The 22,359-nt window shown below is 51.3% G+C and overlaps 2 protein-coding genes across 3 annotated transcripts in view; both read right to left on the reverse strand.

Annotated features, from left to right (window-relative positions):
• Positions 1 to 318: 318 nt before the first annotated feature.
• On the reverse strand, positions 319 to 12,308 carry HAS1 (hyaluronan synthase 1). The gene is made up of 5 exons (XM_086353837.1): positions 12,187 to 12,308; positions 7,354 to 8,058; positions 5,662 to 5,887; positions 4,772 to 4,904; positions 319 to 1,342 (listed from the first exon to the last, which is right to left on the reverse strand). The coding sequence occupies exons 1-5, from the start codon at positions 12,193 to 12,195 to the stop codon at positions 667 to 669; spliced, it is 1,749 nt and encodes a 582-aa protein (XP_086209963.1). The 5' UTR covers positions 12,196 to 12,308; the 3' UTR covers positions 319 to 666.
• A 9,337-nt stretch (positions 12,309 to 21,645) lies between these two features.
• The window catches only part of LOC147354393 (zinc finger protein 577-like), a 50,795-nt gene continuing 50,081 nt past the window's right edge, over positions 21,646 to 22,359 (reverse strand). For both annotated transcript variants that reach the window (XM_086353854.1, XM_086353853.1), the window contains exon 6: positions 21,646 to 21,865. In XM_086353854.1, the coding sequence (XP_086209980.1) occupies positions 21,672 to 21,865 (194 nt within the window). In that variant the 3' untranslated portion in view covers positions 21,646 to 21,671. The remainder of the gene's footprint in view (positions 21,866 to 22,359) is intronic.

A 22,359-nucleotide genomic window follows, 5' to 3' on the forward strand; every position in this document is an offset into this window, starting at 1 on the left:
TCCCTGTTTTCCAAAGAGGACGTCCAGGCTAAAAGAAAGGAGGGTATCCTGTCTAGTTTCAAACAGGCTCCTCCGTCCATGGAATTTTCCAGGGAAAAATTATGGGAGCAGGTTGCCCTTTCCTTCTCCAGGAGACCTTCCAAACCCAGGGATCGAACCCATGTCTCCTGAGTCGCCTGCATTGACAGGTAGATTGTTTACCACTACGCCACCTGGGAAGCCCCAAGACCCAGCCAGGAGTCCTCAGTTCTCAACCATGCAGCCCCCCTTAGTTCTGGGGGGGAAAAAAGAAAAGAAAAAAAAAAACGGAGAGTAGGCTGAGAAGAAAATAAATAAAATTCTTTATTATATTCTAATACATAGTACAAATGGAGGTTAAATAAGAACAGAGAAATAAGGGGACCCAGGACAGCTTGTGCGGACCCCTTTCGCCCTGCCCCTAAAAATCCACACCCTGATCAATAAATACCCCTCCCAAGAGACCCAGAAGTCCCAGCCCGCCCAACCCCTCAAAAGAGTCCAGGCTGAGAAGTCTTGGGTCGAGCCCCTCACTTCACAGAGGAGGGCCACTGAGGCCCAGGGGGTCACCCAGCAGGTGCGTAGCTCCGGGAACCCCGCTAAGTCCCCTGGGGCCGCTCCCCGAGCCAGCGCCCCGCGCACCCAGGCTCACACCTGGACGCGGTAGCCTCCCGCCCGCCGCCGGCAGAGCCTCCGCACGCCCACCCAGTAGAGGGTCAGCATGACGGCCCAGTAGCCCACGTAAGCGCCGGCGCCCGCGGCCAGGTGGTGGGCCTCGGCCGCCCGGGAGGGGCCGCTCCAGTCGGCCCGGGCCTCGTGGACCACGCTGCGGACCAGGCCCCCGAGCAGCAGCAGCGCCCAGAGGGCCAGGGGCAGCACGGGCACGTAGTTGGCTGCCAGCTTGCGGCGGCCGGACGTGCCCCAGCCGCTCTGGTTCATGGTGGCCAGCGCCAGGAACTTGGCCGGCAGGAGGCCGCCCATGTAGAGGGGCGCGTAGAGCGAGAGCAGCAGCATCCGCAGGCAGCCCCGCAGCCAGGCCGCGAATGCCGCCTTGGCCAGCGCCACGCCCTGCACGCACAGCAGCACCCAGAGCAGCGCCCAGGGGCGGCCCGCGTAGAAGAGCCGCAGCACCGTGGCCGCCACGAAGAAGGGGAAGAGCCCCGAGACCACCGCCTCGTAGGTCATCCACGCGTGGTGCCGGTGCCACCAGAGCGCATTGTACAGCCACTCGCGGAAGTACGACTTGGACCAGCGCGTCTGCTGGCTCAGCCAGCGCAGGAAGGACGAGGGCGTCTCCGAGTAGCAGCGCGACCGCGAGGTGTACCTGGGAGGGAGGGAAGAGACGGGGCTGTCAGCGCGGCTCTCCTTGGAGCCCACGGGGACAGATCCGAGCCAGGAATGGCCCCTGGGGCACGTGTGCTCAGCCTCTCTTGGAGAAGGAAATGGCAACCCACTCCAGTACTCTTGCCTGGAGAATCCCATGGACGGAGGAGCCTGGTGGGCTACAGTCCATGGGGTCGCAAAGAATGAGACACGACTGAGCGACTCTCTTTCTGGACTTCAGGGTTTCCGATACCTACCTGGGTCCCTGGACTTTTTATCTAAGTGTGTGTGCTCTTTGGGACCCCATGGACGGGTCCAGACTCCTCTGTCCATGAACGAGATTCTCCAGGCAAGAATACTGGAGTGGGTTGCCATTTCCTTTTCTAGAGGATCTTTCCGACCCAGGGATCAAACCTACATCTCTTGTGTCTGCTGTACTGGCAGGTGGGTTCTTTACCACTGTGCCACCCGGGAAACCCCTCTTTATCCAACAGGAATTGATTAAAAGGCCAGTGGAGGAATTCAGGGAAGCCTTTACTGGGACTCCTGCTGCAAGTAACACGTTCCCTTGCTTGCTCCCTCCCCTGTGGGGCTGGGGAGGCACTGGTCCCTTACATGGGATGAGGGTAGGGACGGATCAGTAGATCAGGTGGATGGGGTAGTTTTGGTGGTCTGCCCACCCCTTTGGTGGTGCACCATGCAGGGATCAGGCCCGGTACCCCCACTTTTGCTCCCTACACCTCAGAAATGGCAGTTGAGTTTTGGCCTTTTTGTATCTCATTGTTCACAAGTCGCCCAGGCTGCACATGCATGTGGGTTACTTTTAGTCCCTTATCGTTTCTTTGTATTTTGTTACTGGAGGAGGCCTTTGGGTGCAAGCACTGGTATAACATCTGCCTACAATGCGGAAGACCCGGGTTCAATCCCTGGGTCGGGAAGATCCTCTGGCGAAGGAAATGGCAACACACTCCTGTACTCTTGCCTGGAAAATCCCATGGACAGAGGAGCGTGGTAGGCTACAGTCCAAGGGGTAGCAAAGAGCCGGACACGACTGAGCGGTGTCACTTTCACTTTCAGTGAAGTATAGGGTCCCAGGTCCCAGCCTGTCTCATTCTCATATGTAAAATGGGGTCAACAATGTTTCCTACCTAATAGATGAGGGTTGAAGGAGGATTAATGCCAAGTGCTTAAGACCAGTATATTGTACTTGCTCAACTGATGGTGGCTATTACTATTTTTACTATGACTAATGTAACTTGGCATTACTGCTATCATTGCAGTGGCCAACGCTATTACTAATACTATACTAATACTATCACTAATCTATTACGAATACTGTTATTGGCAGACCTCAGGGTGAGGAAGGAGCCAGGCATGGTTCCTACTTGGGATAGCCCTTGCCTTAAAGCTTCTCAAGGGAACTATTAAGCTCCCTTCCTGTGGCCCTGGCAGACATTACTAATCAATCCCTCCCAGGTTTCCAGCCAAGCCCCCACAAAGCTAAAATCACTTATGTGAGACATCATCGAAGTGGCCTCCAGCAGTCAGCTTGTTAGGAGGGATTAAACCATTCTGTCCCCAGGGGCATTGTTTGACAGTGCCCAGTCTCCTCCCCCTGTGCCACCTGGGATCCTCAGTGACCTCCGTGGTAATCCTCTTCCTCCTGCAGTCCATACTCAAAACAGCTGTCCTGTTACAACAACATGCTACCCCTCTGCTCAAAACCGCCAATGGCTCCCTCTCCTTAGTTCACAATTCTTGACCACAGAGGCTCTCATGAGTGGACCCTCCACCCTGTGAGCTCTCTGTCCTCTCCTGACGCTCTCTCCCTTGCTATTGTCCAGCTGCTCTATTTTCAGCCCCCATTCCTATCTTATCCTAATTTGTCATTTCACTCTCTATCTGGAAACTTCTATCCACCTTCCTGGCTTTATATGTCACCTTAGCATGTGCTGTTGTTCAGTTGCTAGATGTGTCCCACACTCTGCAACCCCATGGATTGCAGCATGCCAGGCTTCCCTGTCCTCCACTATCTGCCAGAATTTTCTCAAACTCATATCCATTGAGTCAGTGATGCTATCTAACCATCTCATCCTCTGTTATCCCCCTCTCCTCCTGCCTTCGATCCTTCCCAACCTCAGGGTCTTTTCCAATGAGCTGGCTCTTTGCAGCAAGTGTCCAAAGTATTGGAGCTTCAGCTTCAGCATCAGTCCTTCCAATGAATATTCAGGACCAATTTCCTTTAGGATGGACTGGTTTGATATTCTTGCAGACCAAGGGACTGTCAAGAGTCTTCACCAGATGTATCATTCTCTAATAGGCTATATTTCCAACTTCTACATTTTACTTATTGTCTATCTCTGCAATCAGTGTAAGCATGAATTTGCAGTTCTTTTGTTTGCTGCTGCATCCCCAGAGCTGAAAAATTGGGAGGCACTTGAAGAATATTTGTCAAGTGCATAAAGGTATGGGTTCCCTTGGTATACGCTGGGTTCTCTCTGGCACTGTCACTGGTCTAACTTTGTAGAAATATCTTTCCCTCCTATGTCACCTGGTCTAGCCACACTCCCCCGAATCTCCTTCAGTTACATCCCTTCTTCCTGAAGCACTTATTGGGGTTTAGGGGCTCTCCTCCTCTCCCACGTGAATCTTCTCACTCTCTCACTGGCTGATCCCACTCTGTTGATGTCTTTCTCTTCCAACAGATTGGGGAGTCTGTGCTCTCTGTAGTGGAGCCATCTTGCCCAATTTCATGTTTTATCTTCTAGGTGGCATTCCCACCCTCACCTCACCTACTTGGCAGAGTCCACTGGGTCACATGGTTCCATGTAAAGGCCACCCCTGGCCCTATGGTATCTTCCACTCTCCTCTAGTGTCTCACTTGATGCATTGGATTGGCCAAAAAGTTCACTGGTAATGTGTTACGAAAAACCCAAATGAACTTTTTGGCCAACATTATAGCTCATGATTCAATGCAAGTGTCCCATCTGTTCTTCATGGTTTCTCTCTGTCTCCTCTGAAATCTTGCTAGAGAGACCCAAATGTCCTATGATTTACTTTAACTTTGGAGTAACCCCAACACACATACCCGAGAAGGCCATGGCAACCCACTCCAGTATTCTTGCCTAGAGAATCCCGTGGACAGAGGAGCCTGGTGGGCTGCTGTCTATGGGGTCACACAGAGTCGGACATGACTGAAGCGACTTAGCACGCATGCATGCATTGGAGAAGGAAATGGCAACCCACTCCAGTGTTCTTGCCTGGAGAATCCCAGGGACAGAGGAGCCTGGTGGGCTGCCGTCTATGGGGTCGCACAGAGTCGGACACAACTGAAGCAACTTGGCGGCAGCAGCAGAAGCAAAACACACACATTTGCTGAGATACTCATTGGCCCCTGCACACACCCAGCCACCCAGTGCCCTCAGCTTACTTGGTGGCATAGCCCATGCTGAGCATGCGGTTGGTGAGGTGACGGTCATCCCCAAAGGTGCAGTGGGTGCCCAGGAACTTCTGGTTGTACCAGGCCTCAAGGAACTGCTGCAGGAGGTTGTTCCTGTATAGGCCTGGGTGGGGGAGGGGCACACAGGAGCCTCAGCTGCTGCTGTTGCCAGCACCACCCCCAGCCCAACTCATCTCCAATTCCAACCCCATCCTTTCTCTAAATATTTATTTCTATTTATTTATTCAGCTGCTCTAGGACTTCGTTGTGGCATGTGGGATCTAGTTCCCCTACCAGCGATTGAAGCTGGGCCCCCTGCCTTGGGATGATGTAGTCTTAGCCACTGGACCATCACTGTAGGCCCTCCAGCCCCATCTTTAACCACCTCAATCCCATTCTTAACCCTGTCTCCAATGACAACTCCAGCCATGATCCTGTTCTCAACCTCACCTCTTTCCTCAACCCCACACCCATCCCAAACTTGCCCCAGTCCCATCCCTGACCCACAGCCACTTTGACTGCAAACCCATCCCCAATCTGGTATCCATTCTCAGCTCCACCCCCTACTCATCCTCATCCAAAAAACCCATCTCCAGCCTTAAGCCTAGCACCAACAGTGTTCTTAAGTTCCAAACCCATCTCATCCCCTTCCCCAATCCTTTGCCCAGCCCCAGTCCAATCACTATCCACATGCTTTCTCCAGACCATTCCTAACACCAGACACCATCCCCACCTCCAGCTTCCAATCTTACCCCATCCCCAGTTCCTGCCCCAGCCCCATCTTTGTCTCCTGTCTCAATCGCATCTTCAACCCATCTGGCCCCTCTTCTCCCTTCCTTCTCCACACCATCCATGGCCCTCCCAGCCCTACCCCTGCTCACCTAGGGGCCCACTGATGCAGGACACGCAGTGGAAGTAGCTCTGGCAAGCCCGCTCCACATTGAAGGCCACCCAGTACCGCAGGCTGCTTAGGAAGCTGACCCAGGAGTCCAGAGGGTTCAGGATCCGTACATCACCCCCAACAGCCCCTACACGGGGGTCCTCGTCCAGCACCCGCACCAGCTCCAGCAGCGCCATGGGGTCCAGCCTCGTATCTGAGTCACAGACCTGACAAATGGAAGCGGCCAAGATTCAGGCAAGATCCTTGCACAGGGCTGGCAATTGAGGGGCCCTTACAAAGGATGAGGACCAGCTCAGACACTCTGCAGCCAATCTGAACATAGCTTTGAGTTTTTTAGTCATGTTCAATGTTTTATCACATTTTAAGATGACCGCCCCCCTCCCACACACACACCCATGCTCTTGTAAAATACCCTCCTCTGGTGTGTGGGCAAGATCTGTAACTTGCTTCTAACCTATAGAATATGGCCAATGTCCAAAGTGATGATATAGAACTCCCATAACCGTGTTCTCTTATTTGGAAATGGTGAAGGAGTTTTGCAGTGTAATTAAGATTCCTAATCTGTTGGCTTTAAGTTAATCAAAGGGAGAGTATCCTGGGTGGGCCTGACCTAATCAGGTGAGCCCTTTAAAAGAGAGTCTAGAAGTCAGATTCTTGCTGGTCTTCACAAGGCAAGCTGCTATGAGTTCTATGGTTGCAAAGAAACAAATTCTGCCAACAAACACGTGAGCTTGGAACAGGTCCTGGAACCTTTGATAAGACCAAGTTCCAACTGACACCATGACTGCAGCCTGATGACACCCTGAACAAGGGATCCAGTCAAGCTTTGCCCAGATTCCTAACCCATGGAAACTATGAGATAATAATAAATGTGTTTTGTTTCAAGCTGCCAAATGTGTGGAAATTTGTTATGCAGCAGTATAAAAAAAACCTGTTGCAATGCATTAATGAATAAATTACTGCATTGAATGGATGAATGAATGATGAAATGAACAAATAAATCTCTATACTGATAGGTAAATGGATGGATAAACAAAAGAATCTCAACACTGAATGAATGAAGAAACAGAATGAACCAATCTCTACATTTAATGACTTAATTTAAGTAAATGAGTAAATGAATGAATGATCTCCATATTGGATGGACAGATGGATGCATGAAAGAATGAGTGAAAAAAGAATTTCTACCTTGGATGAAGAAAAGATGGAACTTCTGTATTGAATGGATGAATAAATAAAGGAGTGAATGATCTCTGTAGTGGATGATAAGATAAATGAATGAAGAAAAGATACAATGAAAGAAGGAAGAGAAAGAAGGACAGACATTCTGTATTGAATGGGTAAATGAATCTTTATATTGAATGGATGGATAAATGGATGGATGTGTTAATGAGAGTTTCTGCATCAAATGGATGAATGAATGGAAAAGGAAGGAAAGAAGGAAGAAATCTCTTCACTGAATGGATAAATGAATGAACAAAAAGAATGCGTTATCTCCCTAATAGTTAGCTGGATAAATGCAAGTATGAATGGTGGAAGGAAGGAATCTCTTCATTGAATGGATGAATGAATAAAGGAAGCAGAGAGGTTCATTCCAATTGAATGAAGGATCCGAGGGAAGTGGGATGGGGGTGTTAGGGTCACAGACGCGGCGGGGGCGCCCCCCACTCACCTGCACGTAGTCCACCGAGTCGCCGAGAGCCTTGAAGGCCGTGTACATGACCTCGCGCTTGCCGCCCCAGCGCTGCGCCACGCACACGCACCTGCGCGTCTTCACCAGCGCCTCCACCGCCAGGCGCCCGGGGTCCTCGGCCTCCACCTCGCGGTAGGCGCCCTCGCCCGCCGCGCCCGCCGCCGCCGGCTCCCAGGGCTGGTGATAGTTACCGTCCCACACGTAGGTGGCGGGGTCCTCGTCGGCGAAGACCTCGCGGAACATGTCGACCATGTACAGGTCCTCGGCGCGGTTGCCGTCCACCACCATGAGGACGCGCAGGCGCGTGCGCGGGTACACCAGGGCTCGGGCCGACACCAGGCACTGGCGCAGGTACGCGGGGTCCTCCTGGTACGCCGAGATGGTGAGCGCCACGCTGCGCGCCGTGGCCGCCTCCGGGGGCCCCCGCGCCGCCGCGCGCCGCGCCGCCGCCGCCACCCGCCGGTGCTCCAGGTAGGCGAAGAGGCTCTGCGCCACCAGGTGCGCCGAGAGGAACGCCCCGTAGAGGCCGAAGGCCAGGAGGCCGTAGCGATCGGAGGCCAGCGGCACGCCGGCGGCGTAGGCCCAGGTCATGAGGCCCAGGATGAGCAGCGCGAAGGCGATGGTCAGCACCCGGCGGACCAGGCCGGAGCAGTGGCGGGCTGCCTGGCTGGGCTTGGGCACGTCCTTCGGGAAAAGAAAGGGGGAAAGAAGAGTCCTGAGATGCTCTCCGGGAAGGGAAGCCCTCCTGGCTTTTGTTTCCAGGCCAACGGTCACATCTCCTTTTCATAAAGAGAATCCCCTGGGTACTGCACAGTTAAGTAAATGTGGCAAACAGTTATCAAGGCTGAATACCTGCTTTCTCTGCTTGTGATGCTATTTCCCCACGTGTTTAACAGCTTTAAAATCCACAAGGATTACACTCAGTGGAGTGTCACAGTTGAATTAACAGGGGTTCCCTGCCTCCTTCTTAGTGGCAGGGAAAATGATTCATCTCATAAAGCTTTCTTGCTGCTGCTGCTAAGTCATTTCAGTCATGTCCGACCCCATAGACGGCAGCCACCAGGCTCCCCCGTCCCTGGGATTCTCCAGGCAAGAACACTGGAGTGGGTTGCCATTTCCTTCTCCAATGCAGGAAAGTGAAAAGTGCAAGTGAAGTCGCTGAGTCCTGTTCGACTCTTAGCGACCCCATGGACTGCAACCTACCAGGCTCCTCCATCCATGGGATTTTCCAGGCAAAGTACTGGAGGGGGGTGCCATTGCCTTTGCATAAAGCTTTCTTAGTGTTAAGATAATAATAGTGATAAAAATACATCTCAGAGAAGAATGCAATGTGCTTCAAACGTTTTACAAAAACTAACTTATTTTCCTCACAACAGCCCTGTGAGGTAGGTACTATTATTGTGTGTGTATGTGCTTAGTCACTTCAGTTGTGTCCAACTCTTTGCAACCCCATGAACTCTAGCCCTTCAGTCTCCTCTGTCCTTGGGATTTCCCAGGCAAGAATACTGGAGCGGGTTCTCATTTCCTACTCCAGGGGAGCTTCCCAACCCAGGGACTGAACTTGTGTCTCCTGCGTCTCCTGCGTTGGCTGGTGGATTCTTTACCACTGAGCCACCTGGGGAGTCCCATCCCCATTTTACAGGTGAGGCATCTGAGTCACATAGAGGTGCAGCGACCTGCCCAAGGTCTGCCTGGAAAGCAGAGAAGTCAAGCCTTTGTGTGTTTTCTTTGGGGGGGCGGGGGGTGTTGCATTAAAAATTATTTTTATTGAAGTATAGTTGATTTACAATGTTGTGTTAATTTCTGCTGTTCAGCAGTAATTCAGTTAAACATATATATTCTTTTCCATTATAATTTATCACAGGATATTGAATACAGTGTCCTGGACTCTACAGTAGGACCTTGTTGTTTCTCCATTCTATATATGACAGTTTGCAACTGCTAATCTCAAATTCTCAACCCTTCCCTCTGCACCTCGGCACCTCTCTTCCCGTTTGGTCACCACAAATGTGTCAGAGAAGCCAAGATTTGAACCACAACCTTATATATTGGCTTTACTCCACACCAGCACCCCAGGGGGTGGGGGTGGGGGAACAGATAATCTTTCCTGCCACCACCATAGAGATGGCAAAACCAAGTACTGATTAGCCAGAAGGAGTGGCTGGCAGGACCAGGTGCCCAGTACATGTGACTGGCAGAGCTCATAATTGAAGGGAAGGAGGTGCCTCTGTTTTCTTGTCTGTAAAATGGGGGTTTAGCCCCTTCCACGTGCCAAGCCCTGGTAAGGTGAATACTGTTAACGCTTCCTTATACAGATGAGGAAACTGAGACCCAGGTGGGTGTGTTCTCTCATCTAAGGTCACTCAGGCTCCAGCCTCTGGCTCCACCATCCTCTACGCTAAACTGCCTTCTCCCTCTGTCACCAGTTCGCACCTCTTGGGTTTATTATGAGTTAAATGAATCACTAAAGATATACATCTGCACGGTCCAATACGTGACCCATGGGCCACCTGTAGCTATAGACCACTTGAAATGCAGCGGGTGCCACTGAGGAACTGAATTTTTAATCGTATTCAATTTAAATGTTTGAATTCAGAAACTGGGACTTCCTCGGTGGACCAGTGATTACGAATCCGCCTTCCGATGCAGAGGACATGGGTTTGATCCCTGGTTAGGAAACTAAGCCTGCGTGGGGCGACCGTGCCACAGCTAGAGAGAAGCCTATGTGCTGCAACTAAGGCCTGACACAACCAAAAATAAATAGATAAATATTTTTTAAAATAAAAATACATTTAAAACAGATCCTTAATTCAGTCATTGGAAGGCTTTTACACATGTTTGGAACAAGTAGGATCTGTGAAGCTTCTTTTTCAACTGAATGTTATGAAATCTAAAAATACAGATCAAGCATCTCCAGTGAAAACATAGCATCTGCATGAGATGTGCTACACATCTTGATTGTGAAGCCTGAGTGTGGAAAAAAGAAAGTAAAACACCGCATTCATGTCTTTGTATTGAAATGATAATTTTTGATATATATAGCAGGGAGTCGGCCCCCTACGGCCTCTTGGACCAAATGCCTGCCTCCTTTTTCACTACAGCCTGGCAAGCTAAGATTAGTTTTTATGTTTTTAGAAGGTTGAAAAAAGTCAAAACAAGAATAATATTTTGTGGGACATGAAAATTATATGAATACACACACTACTATGTATAAAATAGATAAACAACAAGGACCGACTGTATAGCACAGGGAACTACACTCAGTATTTTATCATAACCTACATGGGAAAAGAATCTGAAAGAGCATATATATATACATATACATATACATATAATTGAATGACTTTGCTGTACACCTGAAACTAACATGACATTGTAAATCAACTTCTTGTTGTTTAGTCAGTAAGTCGTGCCTGAGTCTTTTGTGACTCCTGTGGACTGTAGCCAGCCAGGCTCCTCTGTCCATGGGATTTCACAGACAAGAATAATGGAGTGGGTCGTCATTTCCTTCTCCAGGGGATCTTCCCAACCCAGGGATGGAACCTGCGTCTCCTGTATTGGCAGGCAGATTCTTTACCACTGAGCCACCTGAGAAGCCCTGTAAATCAATTATACTTCATTCAATAAAAATAAAGGAATAAAGAAGATTACATGAAATTCAAATGTTATTGTTCTTAACATCGTTTCCTTGGCACACCACACACATCTGGTTACATATTGTCTACAGCTGCTTCCTCATTATGCCAAAGAAGTGTAGTTACAATGGAGACCATATGGCCCTCAAAACCCCGAATATTGACTGTCTGGCCTGGTACAGAAAAAGTTTGCTGACTCCTGATACCATGGGTTAAAGAAAACTTTATTATTAAAATTAATCACACCTGTTTCGTTTTCCTTTTTAATGTGGCTACTAGAAATTTTAAATGATGTCTGCGACTCGTTTAATGTTTCTCTGGTACTGGTGCTAAGTCGCTTCAGTCGTGTCCGACTCTGTGCGACTCCATAGATGGCAGCCCACCAGGCTCCCCCGTCCCTGGGATTCTCCAGGCAAGAACACCGGAGTGGGTTGCCTAGTGCAGAGCTAAGTTACAGCTTTCAGCCTGGTGCTAGTAATCGCTCAGTATTAACCACTGTTATTATTTCTTCTGGAATCTTCCTCCTGAGACCCTTTGGCCCAAACCTAGCTGTGCCTGAGTTCCAGGGGGTGGGCCAGTTCATGGTGGGGATCCTAGGGACAGGTGGGCATCTGGAGAATCCTAACGCCAACAACAGTCACAGTCACATGCCATGGACACACACCCCAGACAAGATGACCCCAGACACCTGCCAGTAGAATTTAGTGATCCTGAGACCCCCCCTCCACTGACAGCCACACAGGTGAACTCGAGGGCACGTGCCCTTCAGCAGATAAGAACACCACCACCAGCAAACACACACACACACTCACCAGGCAAGGTCAGGAAAAAAAAGTTAACAGTTGAGATTGAACCATAGGAAACTGCCATTTTCATCAGTCAAAAGTGACCAGAGATGGGTGATTTCATTTAGTCCACCTTAATATTTACCGAACACAAGAAAATAGAAATTTAGACCCACATGTGGTGCAAAGACAGCTCTTCTCTGCCCGATCCGGTCCGGGGCACATGGACCTACACGGATTTACAGGCAGGTTGGACCTGACATGCATTCAGGCCAGAAGGCACACAGACTCACAGGGCTGCTGTCACGCACAGGAGCACACATGCGCACAAACGTGCGGGGAGGCCTCCCGCCCGCAGTCTCATGCGTGCCCACGCACACTCAGGCACACACCTGTGTCATCGCTGCGGCTCCGGCGGCCTCTCTCCTCGCCAGCTGGCTGCTCCCGAGTCTCCCCGCTGCCCCTGAGCTTGGGGCAGATTTGAAGAGCCGGGCGGGCGGGGGCGGGAGGAGGGGCTGACGTCAGGGATGAGCTGGGCCAGGGGCTCTGAGGTCACGGCCGAGACTCCGGCAGCCACACCCGCTTCCCGCCATCACCCCCGCCCCCCTGTACCAGATGGGCCTCCCCTTCCAGCCCCTCATTCTCGCTCCCCTTCCCTCTCCCCCCGAAGCCCCCAACACCCCAACTCCTGGCCCCATCTCTCCCCTCCATTTCTCCTCCTCTCTCTCTGCCTTCATCTCATTCCTCTATGTCTGGACTTCTCTCCATCCTTTTCGTTCTCCCCACTAGCTCTCTCTCCACCCCTTTCCCCCCCCTCCCCTATTTCTCTCTCTTCCCCACTACCCCCAGCCCCCCTCGCCTCCCCTCTTATCTCCCCCCGCAACACACAATGCCAGCCACTCCCCTCGAATCCTTGGATCTCTCCCATGTTGGCTTCCCTGGGGACTGGCCACTGACAGATGGAATGAGAGGCACACATGTGCGTGCTGGTGGGTGTGACTGTGTGTGCCCTGGTCTGGGAGGTGGGCTGTCTGGAACTGGAGCAGTGAGTGAACATCTGAACGTTCGGTGCCTGGTTGATTCCTGTCCACGTGCGTATGCTTGCGTGTGGATGTGTGTGTTTGTGTGTGTGCATGTGTGCGCAGGGCACACGCTTATGTGCCAGGGTCTGGGGAGGTGGCTGGGGCATTGGGGTTTGACTCCCCAGGGTCTCCAGGGTGAACTCAGAGTTGTGGGTCAGCTGCCCCAGGGACTCTGGGCAACTGAGTCAGAGAGAGCACAGACAGAAGTGGAATGGGGATTATTGGGGAGTCTGAATCCCCGATTTCTCAGAACCAGAAGACTCATACATGTCGTTGTTTCTATGCCCTTGTTTTCATGATTAAAAAAAAATCTCTGGAGGTGATGGAATTCCAGTTGAGCTGTTTCAAATCCTAGAAGATGATTCTGTGAAAATGCTGCACTCAATATGTCAGCAAATTTGGAAAACTCAGCAGTGGCCACAGGACTGGAAAAGGTCAGTTTTCATTCCAATCCCAAAGGAAGGCAATGCCAAAGAATGCTCAAACTACTGCACAATTGCAGTCATCTCACATGCTAGTAAAGTAATGCACAAAATTTTCCAAGCCAGGCTTCAGCAATACGTGAACCGTGAACTTCCAGATGTTCAAGCTGGTTTTAGAAAAGACAGAGGAACAAGAGATCAAATTGTTAACATCCACTGGATCATCGAAAAAGCAAGTGAGTTCCATAAAAACATCTATTTCTGCTTTATTGACTATACCAAAGCCTTTGACTGTGTGGATCACAATAAACTATGGAAAATTCTGAAAGAGATGGGAATTCCAGACCACCTGACCTGCCTCTTGAGAAACCTGTATACAGGTCAGGAAGCAACAGTTAGAACTGGACATGAAACAACAGACTGGTTCCAAATAGGAAAAGGAGTATTTCAAGGCTGTATATTGTCACCCTGCTTATTTAACTTATATGCAGAGTACATCATGAGAAACGCCGAGCTGGATGAAGCACAAGCTGGAATCAAGATTGCTGGGAGAAATATCAATAATCTCAGATATGCAGATGACACCACCTTTATGGCAGAAAGTGAAGAACTAAAGAGCCTCTTGATAAAAGTGAAAGAGGAGAGTGAAAAGTTTGGTTTAAAGCTCAATATTCAGAAAACTAAGATCATGGCATCTGGTCCCATCACTTCATGGGAAATAGATGGGGAAACAGTGGAAACAGTGCGAGACTTTATTTTTCTGGGCTCCAAAATCACTGCAGATGGTGACTGCAGCCATGAAATTAAAAGATGCTTACTCCTTGGAAGGAAAGTTATGACCAACCTAGACAGCATATTAAAAAGCAGAGACATTTTGTCAACAAAGGTCCACCGAATCAAAGCTATGTTTTTTCCAGTGGTCATGTATGGATGTGAGACTTGGACTATAAAGAAAGCTGAGCACTGAAGAATTGATGCTTTTGAACTGTGGTGTTGGAGAAGACTCTTGAGGGTCCCTTGGACTGCAAGGAGATCCAACCAGTCCATTCTAAAGGACATCAGTCCTGGGTGTTCATTGGAAGGACTGATGTTGAAGCTGAGACTCCAATACTTTGGCCACCTGATGTGAAGAGCTGACTCATTTGAAAAGACCCTGATGCTGGGAAAGATTGAGGGCAGGAGGAGAAGGTGACGACAGAGGATTAGATGGTTGGATGCCAACTCGATGGACATGGGTTTGGGTAAACTCCAGGAGTTGGTTATGGACAGGGAGGCCTGGCGTGCTGCGGTTCATGGGGTCGCAAAAAATCGGACATGACTGAGCAACTGAACTGAACTGAATTCTCTCTGCTAACCCTAACCCTAACTGCTAACATCTCTCTGTGACCCTATGTTTCTGTGTGCCTGACCATCTCTTCTCTCTTTAGATCTGTCTTTCTTTAAATCTCACACTTTGTGTCTTTCTCCCTGGCTTTGTTTCTCTGTCTGTCTGTCTGGTTCTTTCTCTCTGTCTTCCAGTCTCTCTCTGTGGCTCCCTCTGTGTATGTGTGTGTGTCCATTTCTACTTGCTTTCTTCTGGGTTTGCATCTTTCTGTCTCTTAATTTCTGACTCCGCACCTCCTGACTTCCTTATTCTATTGCCTCTTTCTCTCTCTCTCTTCCCTTTCCTCTCTTTCTCTACTCCTCGCTCTCTGTGGGTTCCTCTCTGCCCCTGTCTCTCTTTGCGTACGTCTGTCACCTTCTCTCTGATTCTATCTGGATCCTTAACTCTGTTTTTTCCTGTCTCCCAGTTTTGATTCTCTGTTTCTCCTGGATCCTCTCAGTGGCTGCCTGTTTCTCCTTTGTCTGTGTGTTCGTCTGTCTGTCCATCTGTGTGTGTGTGTCTCCTCTCTAAGTCTCTCTGCATCTCTGTGTATCTCCGAGGCTCTGTGTGTGTGTGTCTCTCTCTGACTCACACTCTCTCTCACACTGTTTGTCTCTGTTTTCCTGTCTCCAGGTCCTCGTATCTCCCTGCTGCTCCATCTCTCCCCGCCTGTTCTGGCACTTTCCCCTGCAAGGTGCCAACTTCTCGCTCCCTGAGTTTCCCCAGACAGGCAGGGTGTGGGGGAGCCCCGGCCAGTTTGGGCCTCTGCCTGAGCCTGGCTGTCAGGGAGAATAAGGCTACTTCAGGCCCCGAGTTAGGGGTACCCCGCCCCTTCTCCAGGGCAGGGCGTCTCTGACGCGGTTGCTGGGAGCCCAGCCGCCGCCTGGTGTCTGGCCGTGTCTGGGTGATGGGTCCTCCGATGGGAGCCCAGCCCAGAGCATGAGGGGAGGGCAATCCCTCTACCCCGGGGGGAGGCTGGGGGAGCCCGGGCTCCACTCAGAAGCTGGGCATTTGGCTGCCCAGCCCCCACCCCGCCCTGCCCGGGTGGAGCAGCTGTATAAAACCAGCTGTTTCTAAAACCAGAGTGTGGACGAGGAAGGAGGGACCAGGACTTTAGACCCAATGGTGTCTTTCTCCAGGACCCAGGATTTGGGGCCCCCAGCCCCTCCTCCCTCAGACCCAGGGGTCCAGGACCCCAGCCTTTCCTCCCTTGGATCCAAGAGTTCAGGACCCTAATGCTCTCCTCCTTCGGACCTAAATGTCCAGTCTCCCAGAATTCCTTGCAGGGAGAGATGACCAAGGCTGGAAACAGCCAAGCCAAGAGCTGAAAGACAAGGACAGATAAAATGGACACTCGCACAGGAGGCTGGGGCTGACAGTGGCAGGACCACCCCCTGCTCCCCTCACTAACAGCCATCTCTCCCAGAATCCGCCACTCCAATGGTGGCTCTTGGGTCCCTGCCCTGGATCCACAGTGACCCTCCCAAGATTTCCATCATCATCGAAAAACTCAGGGTGTGGTTTACAGAACACAGGACGGAAAGAGCGAAAGCGGGGAGACCATAAGGCCGAAGCAGAGAAAAGGCAGTGGGAAGGACATGTGCTCACTGGAGGGACATCTCCTTTGCCCCCAGCTCCTGGTGGGGCTGGGCTCTCAGCTGGGCGATGCCTGGCACACAGAAATGACTCAGCCCGGGCCCTGCCCTTGAGGAGATGCCAATCTGGTGGAGAAGACAGCTGTATAAACAGAGGATCACAGACCAGTTCGAGCAAGGATGCACAAACCCAGCAGGAGAGTCAGGGAGGGCTTCCTGGAGGAGGTGATATCCTGGAGGAGCCGAGTCCTTGAGTGTGGAGGAGTTAGTCAGGGTAAGGGGGCTGGGGGTTGAAAGATGGAACAAGAAGGGCATCCGAGGCAAAGAACATCCTAGACAGTCAGGAAAGTACCTGAGAGTTGATGTTGCGGAAGCTGAAAGGGTGAAGCACAGGGCTGGCTACATAACACAGTCCACCCTGGGCAGGGCTTTGAATGCCAGCTTCAGAGGCTGGGACTTTGTCCTGGGTGCTGGGGAGCCAGGGGAGGGCTGGGGGCAGGAGAGGGACAGGGTCCGCTCTGGGTGCCTGTGAGGGACACAGGGAATGGAGAGACTAGGGGTGTTTGGCCAGGGGGTATACGTGGCGGGTTCACCTCAGGATCTTCTCTGGGAGGAAGAGAGCATGGAATGTGAGCTGGGATGCAGGCAGCAGCTGCGGGTCTGGAGGAGCATCGGGGACCTGCAAAGCTGGGGGAGCAGAGGCCAGAGGGGAAGCCCTGAGGGTGGCTCAAAGAGGGAGGCAGACAGAGGTGTGGGGGCGGACAGACTGACCCTTTTTGTCTGAGCTCCTTGTTTGTTTTTTGCATATTTTTTAGTTAGAAATCTAGCATTCTACTCATACGAAGTCAAACAAGTGGAATCAAAATGTCATAAATTTTTTAGTTAGGTAAAAATTCGTAAGCTTTCTAAAATACATATATTATACATATTATTTATATATGAATGCAAAAACTTTTCTATTGCATAAATGCTTGAGAAACAACATAAAAAAAAAAGAGAAGAGACGGAGAAGTTGGAAAACAAACTAAATGAGATGGGAGCACTGAGTAAGAAATAGAAAAAGTGAAACAAACTAGATAAAAGTAAATGATCATCATCTAGTCCAGTTGTTCTTAAACAAGACTGCTCATTAGAAACATATTTCGTGAGCTCCTTCTTTAAAAAAATTTTTTTAAATGTTAATAGTTCGGTCACACTGCAGGGCATGTGGGATCTTAGTGGGTCTTAGTGCCCCTGTGCCCCCTGCATTGGCAGCTCAGAGTCTTAACCACTGAACCAGCAGGGAAGTCCTCTTTCTGAGCTCCTTCTGACAATATTTGCCTCCCTTCAGAACTAGGGAGGGTGCCGGGCCTAGGGAGGCAGCTTGAAGAAGTCTGTGAAGAAGCATTTTGTTAAATGCTTTAGTCCAGGCGAATGACTTCTCTGCAAGGGGTCCTGGGTGGGAGGGAAGTGCTTTAGGAGAATTTAGACACTGAGAGTCAGAGGAGAAAGGAAGAGAGGGAGGAGGAGGGGAGGGAAGAGGAAGAAGAGGAGTGTAGGGAAGGAGGGAAGGGAGGAGGGAAGGGAGGCGGGGAGGGAGGAGGGAAGGGAGGGGAGGAGGGGGAAGAGAGGAGGGGAGGGATGCTGGTTAGCCTGACCACCCTATTTAATACAGAAAGCTGTCCCACTCTGGGTCTCCTGGATCTCACTGCCCTCTAATTCTCTTTTTTCCCCACAGCATATACTTCTATATAAAGCACAACTTGTCCATGGAGTCTCTTTCCTGTATAACCTGCCTCTCCCTTGTTGGAATGCGAGCTGCTCACAGACAGTGGTCTTTGCGTTGTCAATGACTCCGTTTCCTTGGGTCTGGACTGGTACCTGTTGTGTAGCAGGTGTTGGATGGAGAAATACGGGGTGAATGAGTGAGTGAGACTGGGATGGAGAGTCAGAACGCTGGGTGGAGGCAGGAAAGAGGAAGAAGACGGAATCCCCTGGTGGCCCAGGGGTTAGGCCTTCATGCTTTCACAGCCAAGGGCTGGGGTTCCATCCGTGGTTGGGCAACTACAATGCTGCATCCCACAAGCCTCTGGGTGCTGTCAAAGAAAGAAAAATAAAAAACGGAAGAGAAAGAAGAGGAGGAAAAGGGGGAGGGGGACAGGAGGGAAAGGAGGGAAGGAGAGGAGGGAAAGGGAGAGGGAGGGGTAAGGAGGAGGGCAGAGGAGGAGGAGGGAGATGGGGGGAGATGGGGGGAGATGGGAACGTGAGGGGTTGAGGCGGAGAAAGCCCAGAGCTGAGGACCCCCCAGCTACCCGCAGCTCTGGAGGGATGGGAGGAGGTGTTCCCAGGAAGGTGGGACCCTGGACAAGGCTTCCCAGAATGAGTGAGGATCTGAATCCGGAAGCATGTGGCCTTCTAGGAGTTCCAGGCCTAGGTCCCAGCGCTCTGAGCTCAGCCCTGGACAGGCTGCAGTTGGTTCCGCTGGCCATTCCTCCCACTCAGCTGCGTTCTGGGAAACACCTAGGCCTCCAGATTCTGCCGAAATCCTGGGAGAGGGAGGGGAGGGCAGAGGGAAGGGGATGATGGCCACAGGTCCGCCCTCCGCCCTTGGGAGAAGCTGGGGGACCTCTGAGGCCTGAGGAGAGGGCCGCCCAGTCAGGCTGTAACCCTCCCTCCAGCTGCAGACATCCGCACCCCCCTGCTCCCCCATCCCCATCCCCCACCGCCCCCGCCCAGCTACAGGGCCAGGCTTCCCAGGTCAGCAGCTCTCTCCTCTTCCAGGAAAACAAGAGAGGAGTCTCATCTTGAGAGACGGAGACTGAGGCATGGGAGGAGCTGGTTCCTTGTCAGAGGGATGCAGCCCGGGGACAGCAGAGGCCGGTGGACAGGAGGCCTGTCCACCCGGGGGGAGGACTGGAGGGAGAAGGGGCTGGGGGCCTGGACCCCCGCTCTGAGGGAGGAGGGGCTGAGGGAGGAGGACTCTTGGGTCTGAGGGGGGAGGGCGCTGGGGGTCGGGACCCCTGGGACTGAGGGAGGAGGCGTTGAGGATCTGCACTCCTGCGTGCTGAAGAGGAGTCCTGGACCCCTGGCCCTTTGAGTCCATCACCTTCTGAGCTCTGACAGAGCTGTTGGAGCCAGGTCACTCTGCACATATGACTTTGGTTCTGTGCCTCCCTGGCTCCCTTCCCGAGCAATGTTCCCACTGTCCACGTTGAGTCCTGCCCGTGCCTCCACACACACCAGGGCCTGAAGAGCCTCCCAGGAGAGAAACACAATGATCGGAGTCAGAAGACAGGATGATGGGGACCAGGAGGGACTGCCTGGGCCCCCCAGGTGGGAGCCGGCCACTTACGTGTTCTTGAGTCCCTGAGCCTCTCTTTCTGCATCTGTAAAATGGGAACATCTCAAGTTGTCCCCCATGCTTCCCTCGTGCCTCAGGGGTAAAAAATCCACCTGCAATACTAGAGATGCAAGAGACGCAGGTTCCATCCAACCCTGGAGAAGGAAATGGCAATGCACTCCAGTATTCTTGCCTGGAGAATTCCATGGACAGAGGAGCCTGGCAGGCTACAGTCTATGGGGTTGCAAACAGCCAGACATGACTGAGTACGCACACGCGAGTTGTCCCTCACTGACAGCCCTACAGGTTAGGAGAGTGTATGGAATTGGAAGTGAGTTTTAGCTGTTCCTGAGCCAGCCACAGCTGAGTGGCTGCATGACTGCCTCAGGCTGCAACAGGTGGGCCCCCGACCTTCCCCTGGCAACCTCAGCACAGACCTGGGGATCAGACCAGATGACGGAAGGCACCCAAAGCTCAGACCCAGAAACTTGCTCTAATGTCTGCTCTTACCATCCATCCAAGCATCCTACAGAGTGGTCTAGGGGCCTCAGAGTGTCCACTGTGTGCATTTGCTAAAAATACAGATTTCTGGGCCTTGCTCCAATATATTCTGACTCAGTGAGCTCAGGACCCCGCAAATGACTCAAACATATGCCCCATAGAGTCCCTTGGACTGCAAGGAGATCCAACCAGTCCATCCTAAAGGAAATCAACCCTGAATATTCATTGGAAGGACTGATGCTAAAGCTGAAGCTCCAATACTTGGGCCAACTGGTGGAAAGAGCTGACTCATAGGAAAAGACCCTGATGCTGGGAAAGATAGAACACAGGAGGAGAAGGGGGCGACAGAGGATGAGATGGTTGGATGGCATCACCGACTCAATGGACATGAGTTTGAGCAAAGACAATGAAGGACAGGGAAGCCTGGTGTGCTGCAGTCCACAGGGTTGGAACGAGTCTGACGTGACTTAGTGACTGAACAACAAAACATCAGGGTGTTCCCTGGTGACCTAATGGTTAGGATTCCAGGCTCTCACTGCTGTGACCTGGGTTCAATCCCTGGTTGGGGAATTGAGATCGTGTAAGCTGTGCAGTGTGGCAAAAAAAAAAAAACACACAAAAAAACCCTACAGGGTTCTTAGACTCTGTGAACTTTGAGAACCATCTGACTAGGGAAAAAATGATTTCTGAAGTGGCATTACCTCTGCACCCTCCCCAGGCTCCTGTTTCATGCTTAGCATTGATCTATGTGCTTACCCTCATTTAACTGCTTTGAAAACCTTTTGAAGCAAGTATTATAATCCTCATTTTACTAATAAAGAAACTAAGGTCTTGATACACTCAATGTTCTGCAGACAGCTGGAGGTCCCAAGCCCAGAAACTGCCTTAAATGAGCTCCCAAACTCACGGATAATTTGTTATTTACAGGAAATAGTTGCACAAGATTGCTTTCTGGGCCTGTGAGTAATTTGCTTCATCCTGGCTCGGATGGTAAAGAATCTGCCTGCAATGCGGGAGACCTGGGTTCCATCCCTGGATCGGGAAGATCCCCTGGAGTAAGAAATGGCAACGCACTCCAGTATTCTTGCTTGGAGAATCCCATGGACAGAGGAGCCTGGTGGGCTGCAGTCCATGGGGTCACACAGAGTTGAACACAACTGAGCCACTAAGCACAGCACATTCACTCACTCATCAAACACTGTTACTGAGGCCTCCTGTGGGACAGAGCATGGAAGAGCAATAGGTTGGAGGGACCTGTATTCTTTTTTTTAGAAACAATTATTTAATTTTGGCTGTGCTGGGTCTTCCTTGCTGCGAGCTTTTCCCTAATTGCAGTGAGCCAGGACTACTTTTCACTGTGGTCCTCAGGCTTCTCACTGTGGTCATTCTTAGTGCGGAGCGCGGGCCCTAGGCCCACAGGTTCAGTAGTTGTGGCTCATGGGCTTAGTTGCTCGGAGGCCTGTGGAATCTTCCCGGATCGGGACTCGAACCTGTGTCCCCTGCATTGGCAGGGGGACTCAACCACTAGACCACCAGGGAAGTCTGTCTTTTTAAGAAAAAAAAAAAAAATTAAAAAGGGAAGGAAAATCTTTATTTTAAATTAATGAATTAGTTTCTGGTTGCACGGGGTCTTTGTTGCTGTGCGTGGGCTGTTCTCTAGCTGGGGCGAGCGGCGGCTGTGCCCTAGTCCGGGTCCTGGGCTTCTCACTGCGGCGCGTCTCTTGTTGGGCAGCACAGGCTGTAGGCGAACCGGCTTCAGGACTTGCAGCATGCTGGAGGAACCTGTATTCTAAGCCCACATCCGACTGATATGTATGGGTTTGGAAAAGTGATTTGTTCACTCATAGCCTCAGTTTCCCGCCTCGGACATCATTTTGGAGTGTAGTTTCATGAGAGGGTTGAGTCCCCAGGTATCCTGAGGTGGCTGGTGGCCTCCCACCCCAGAGTCCTCACCCCCTGTACCTGTGAGTGTGACTGGGGTGACTGGTAGCCCCCCCACCCCAGAGTCCTCACCCCTTGTACCTGTGAGTGTGACCTCAGGTGGGAAAAGTCTTTGTGAGTGTGATGAGGTTAAGTAGTTTTACCTGAGATCACCCCTACCTAAATCCAATGCCGGAATCCTTACAAGAGTGAGGCACATACGTTAATGCATGTATATGAAATCTAGAAAAATGGCACAGATGAACCTATTTCCAAGGCAGAAATAGAGACGCAGACATAGAGAAAGGACATATGGACACGGGGGGAGGGGAGGGTGGGACGAATTGGGAGAGTAGCATGGAG

This window comes from Bos grunniens, chromosome 18 (genome assembly GCF_055505025.1).
Source record: "Bos grunniens cultivar Pamir isolate PY7600 chromosome 18, Bosgru_T2T1.0, whole genome shotgun sequence".
Taxonomy (NCBI): Eukaryota; Metazoa; Chordata; class Mammalia; order Artiodactyla; family Bovidae; genus Bos; species Bos grunniens.

Coding starts and splice junctions, on each gene's coding strand:
- HAS1 (XM_086353837.1), bottom strand. Junction 4,905..5,661: donor CTGCATCAGTGGGCCCCTAG/GTGAGCAGGGGT, acceptor TCCCCCACCCAG/GCCTATACAGGAACAACCTC. Junction 1,343..4,771: donor AGCATGGGCTATGCCACCAA/GTAAGCTGAGGG, acceptor CCTCCCTCCCAG/GTACACCTCGCGGTCGCGCT.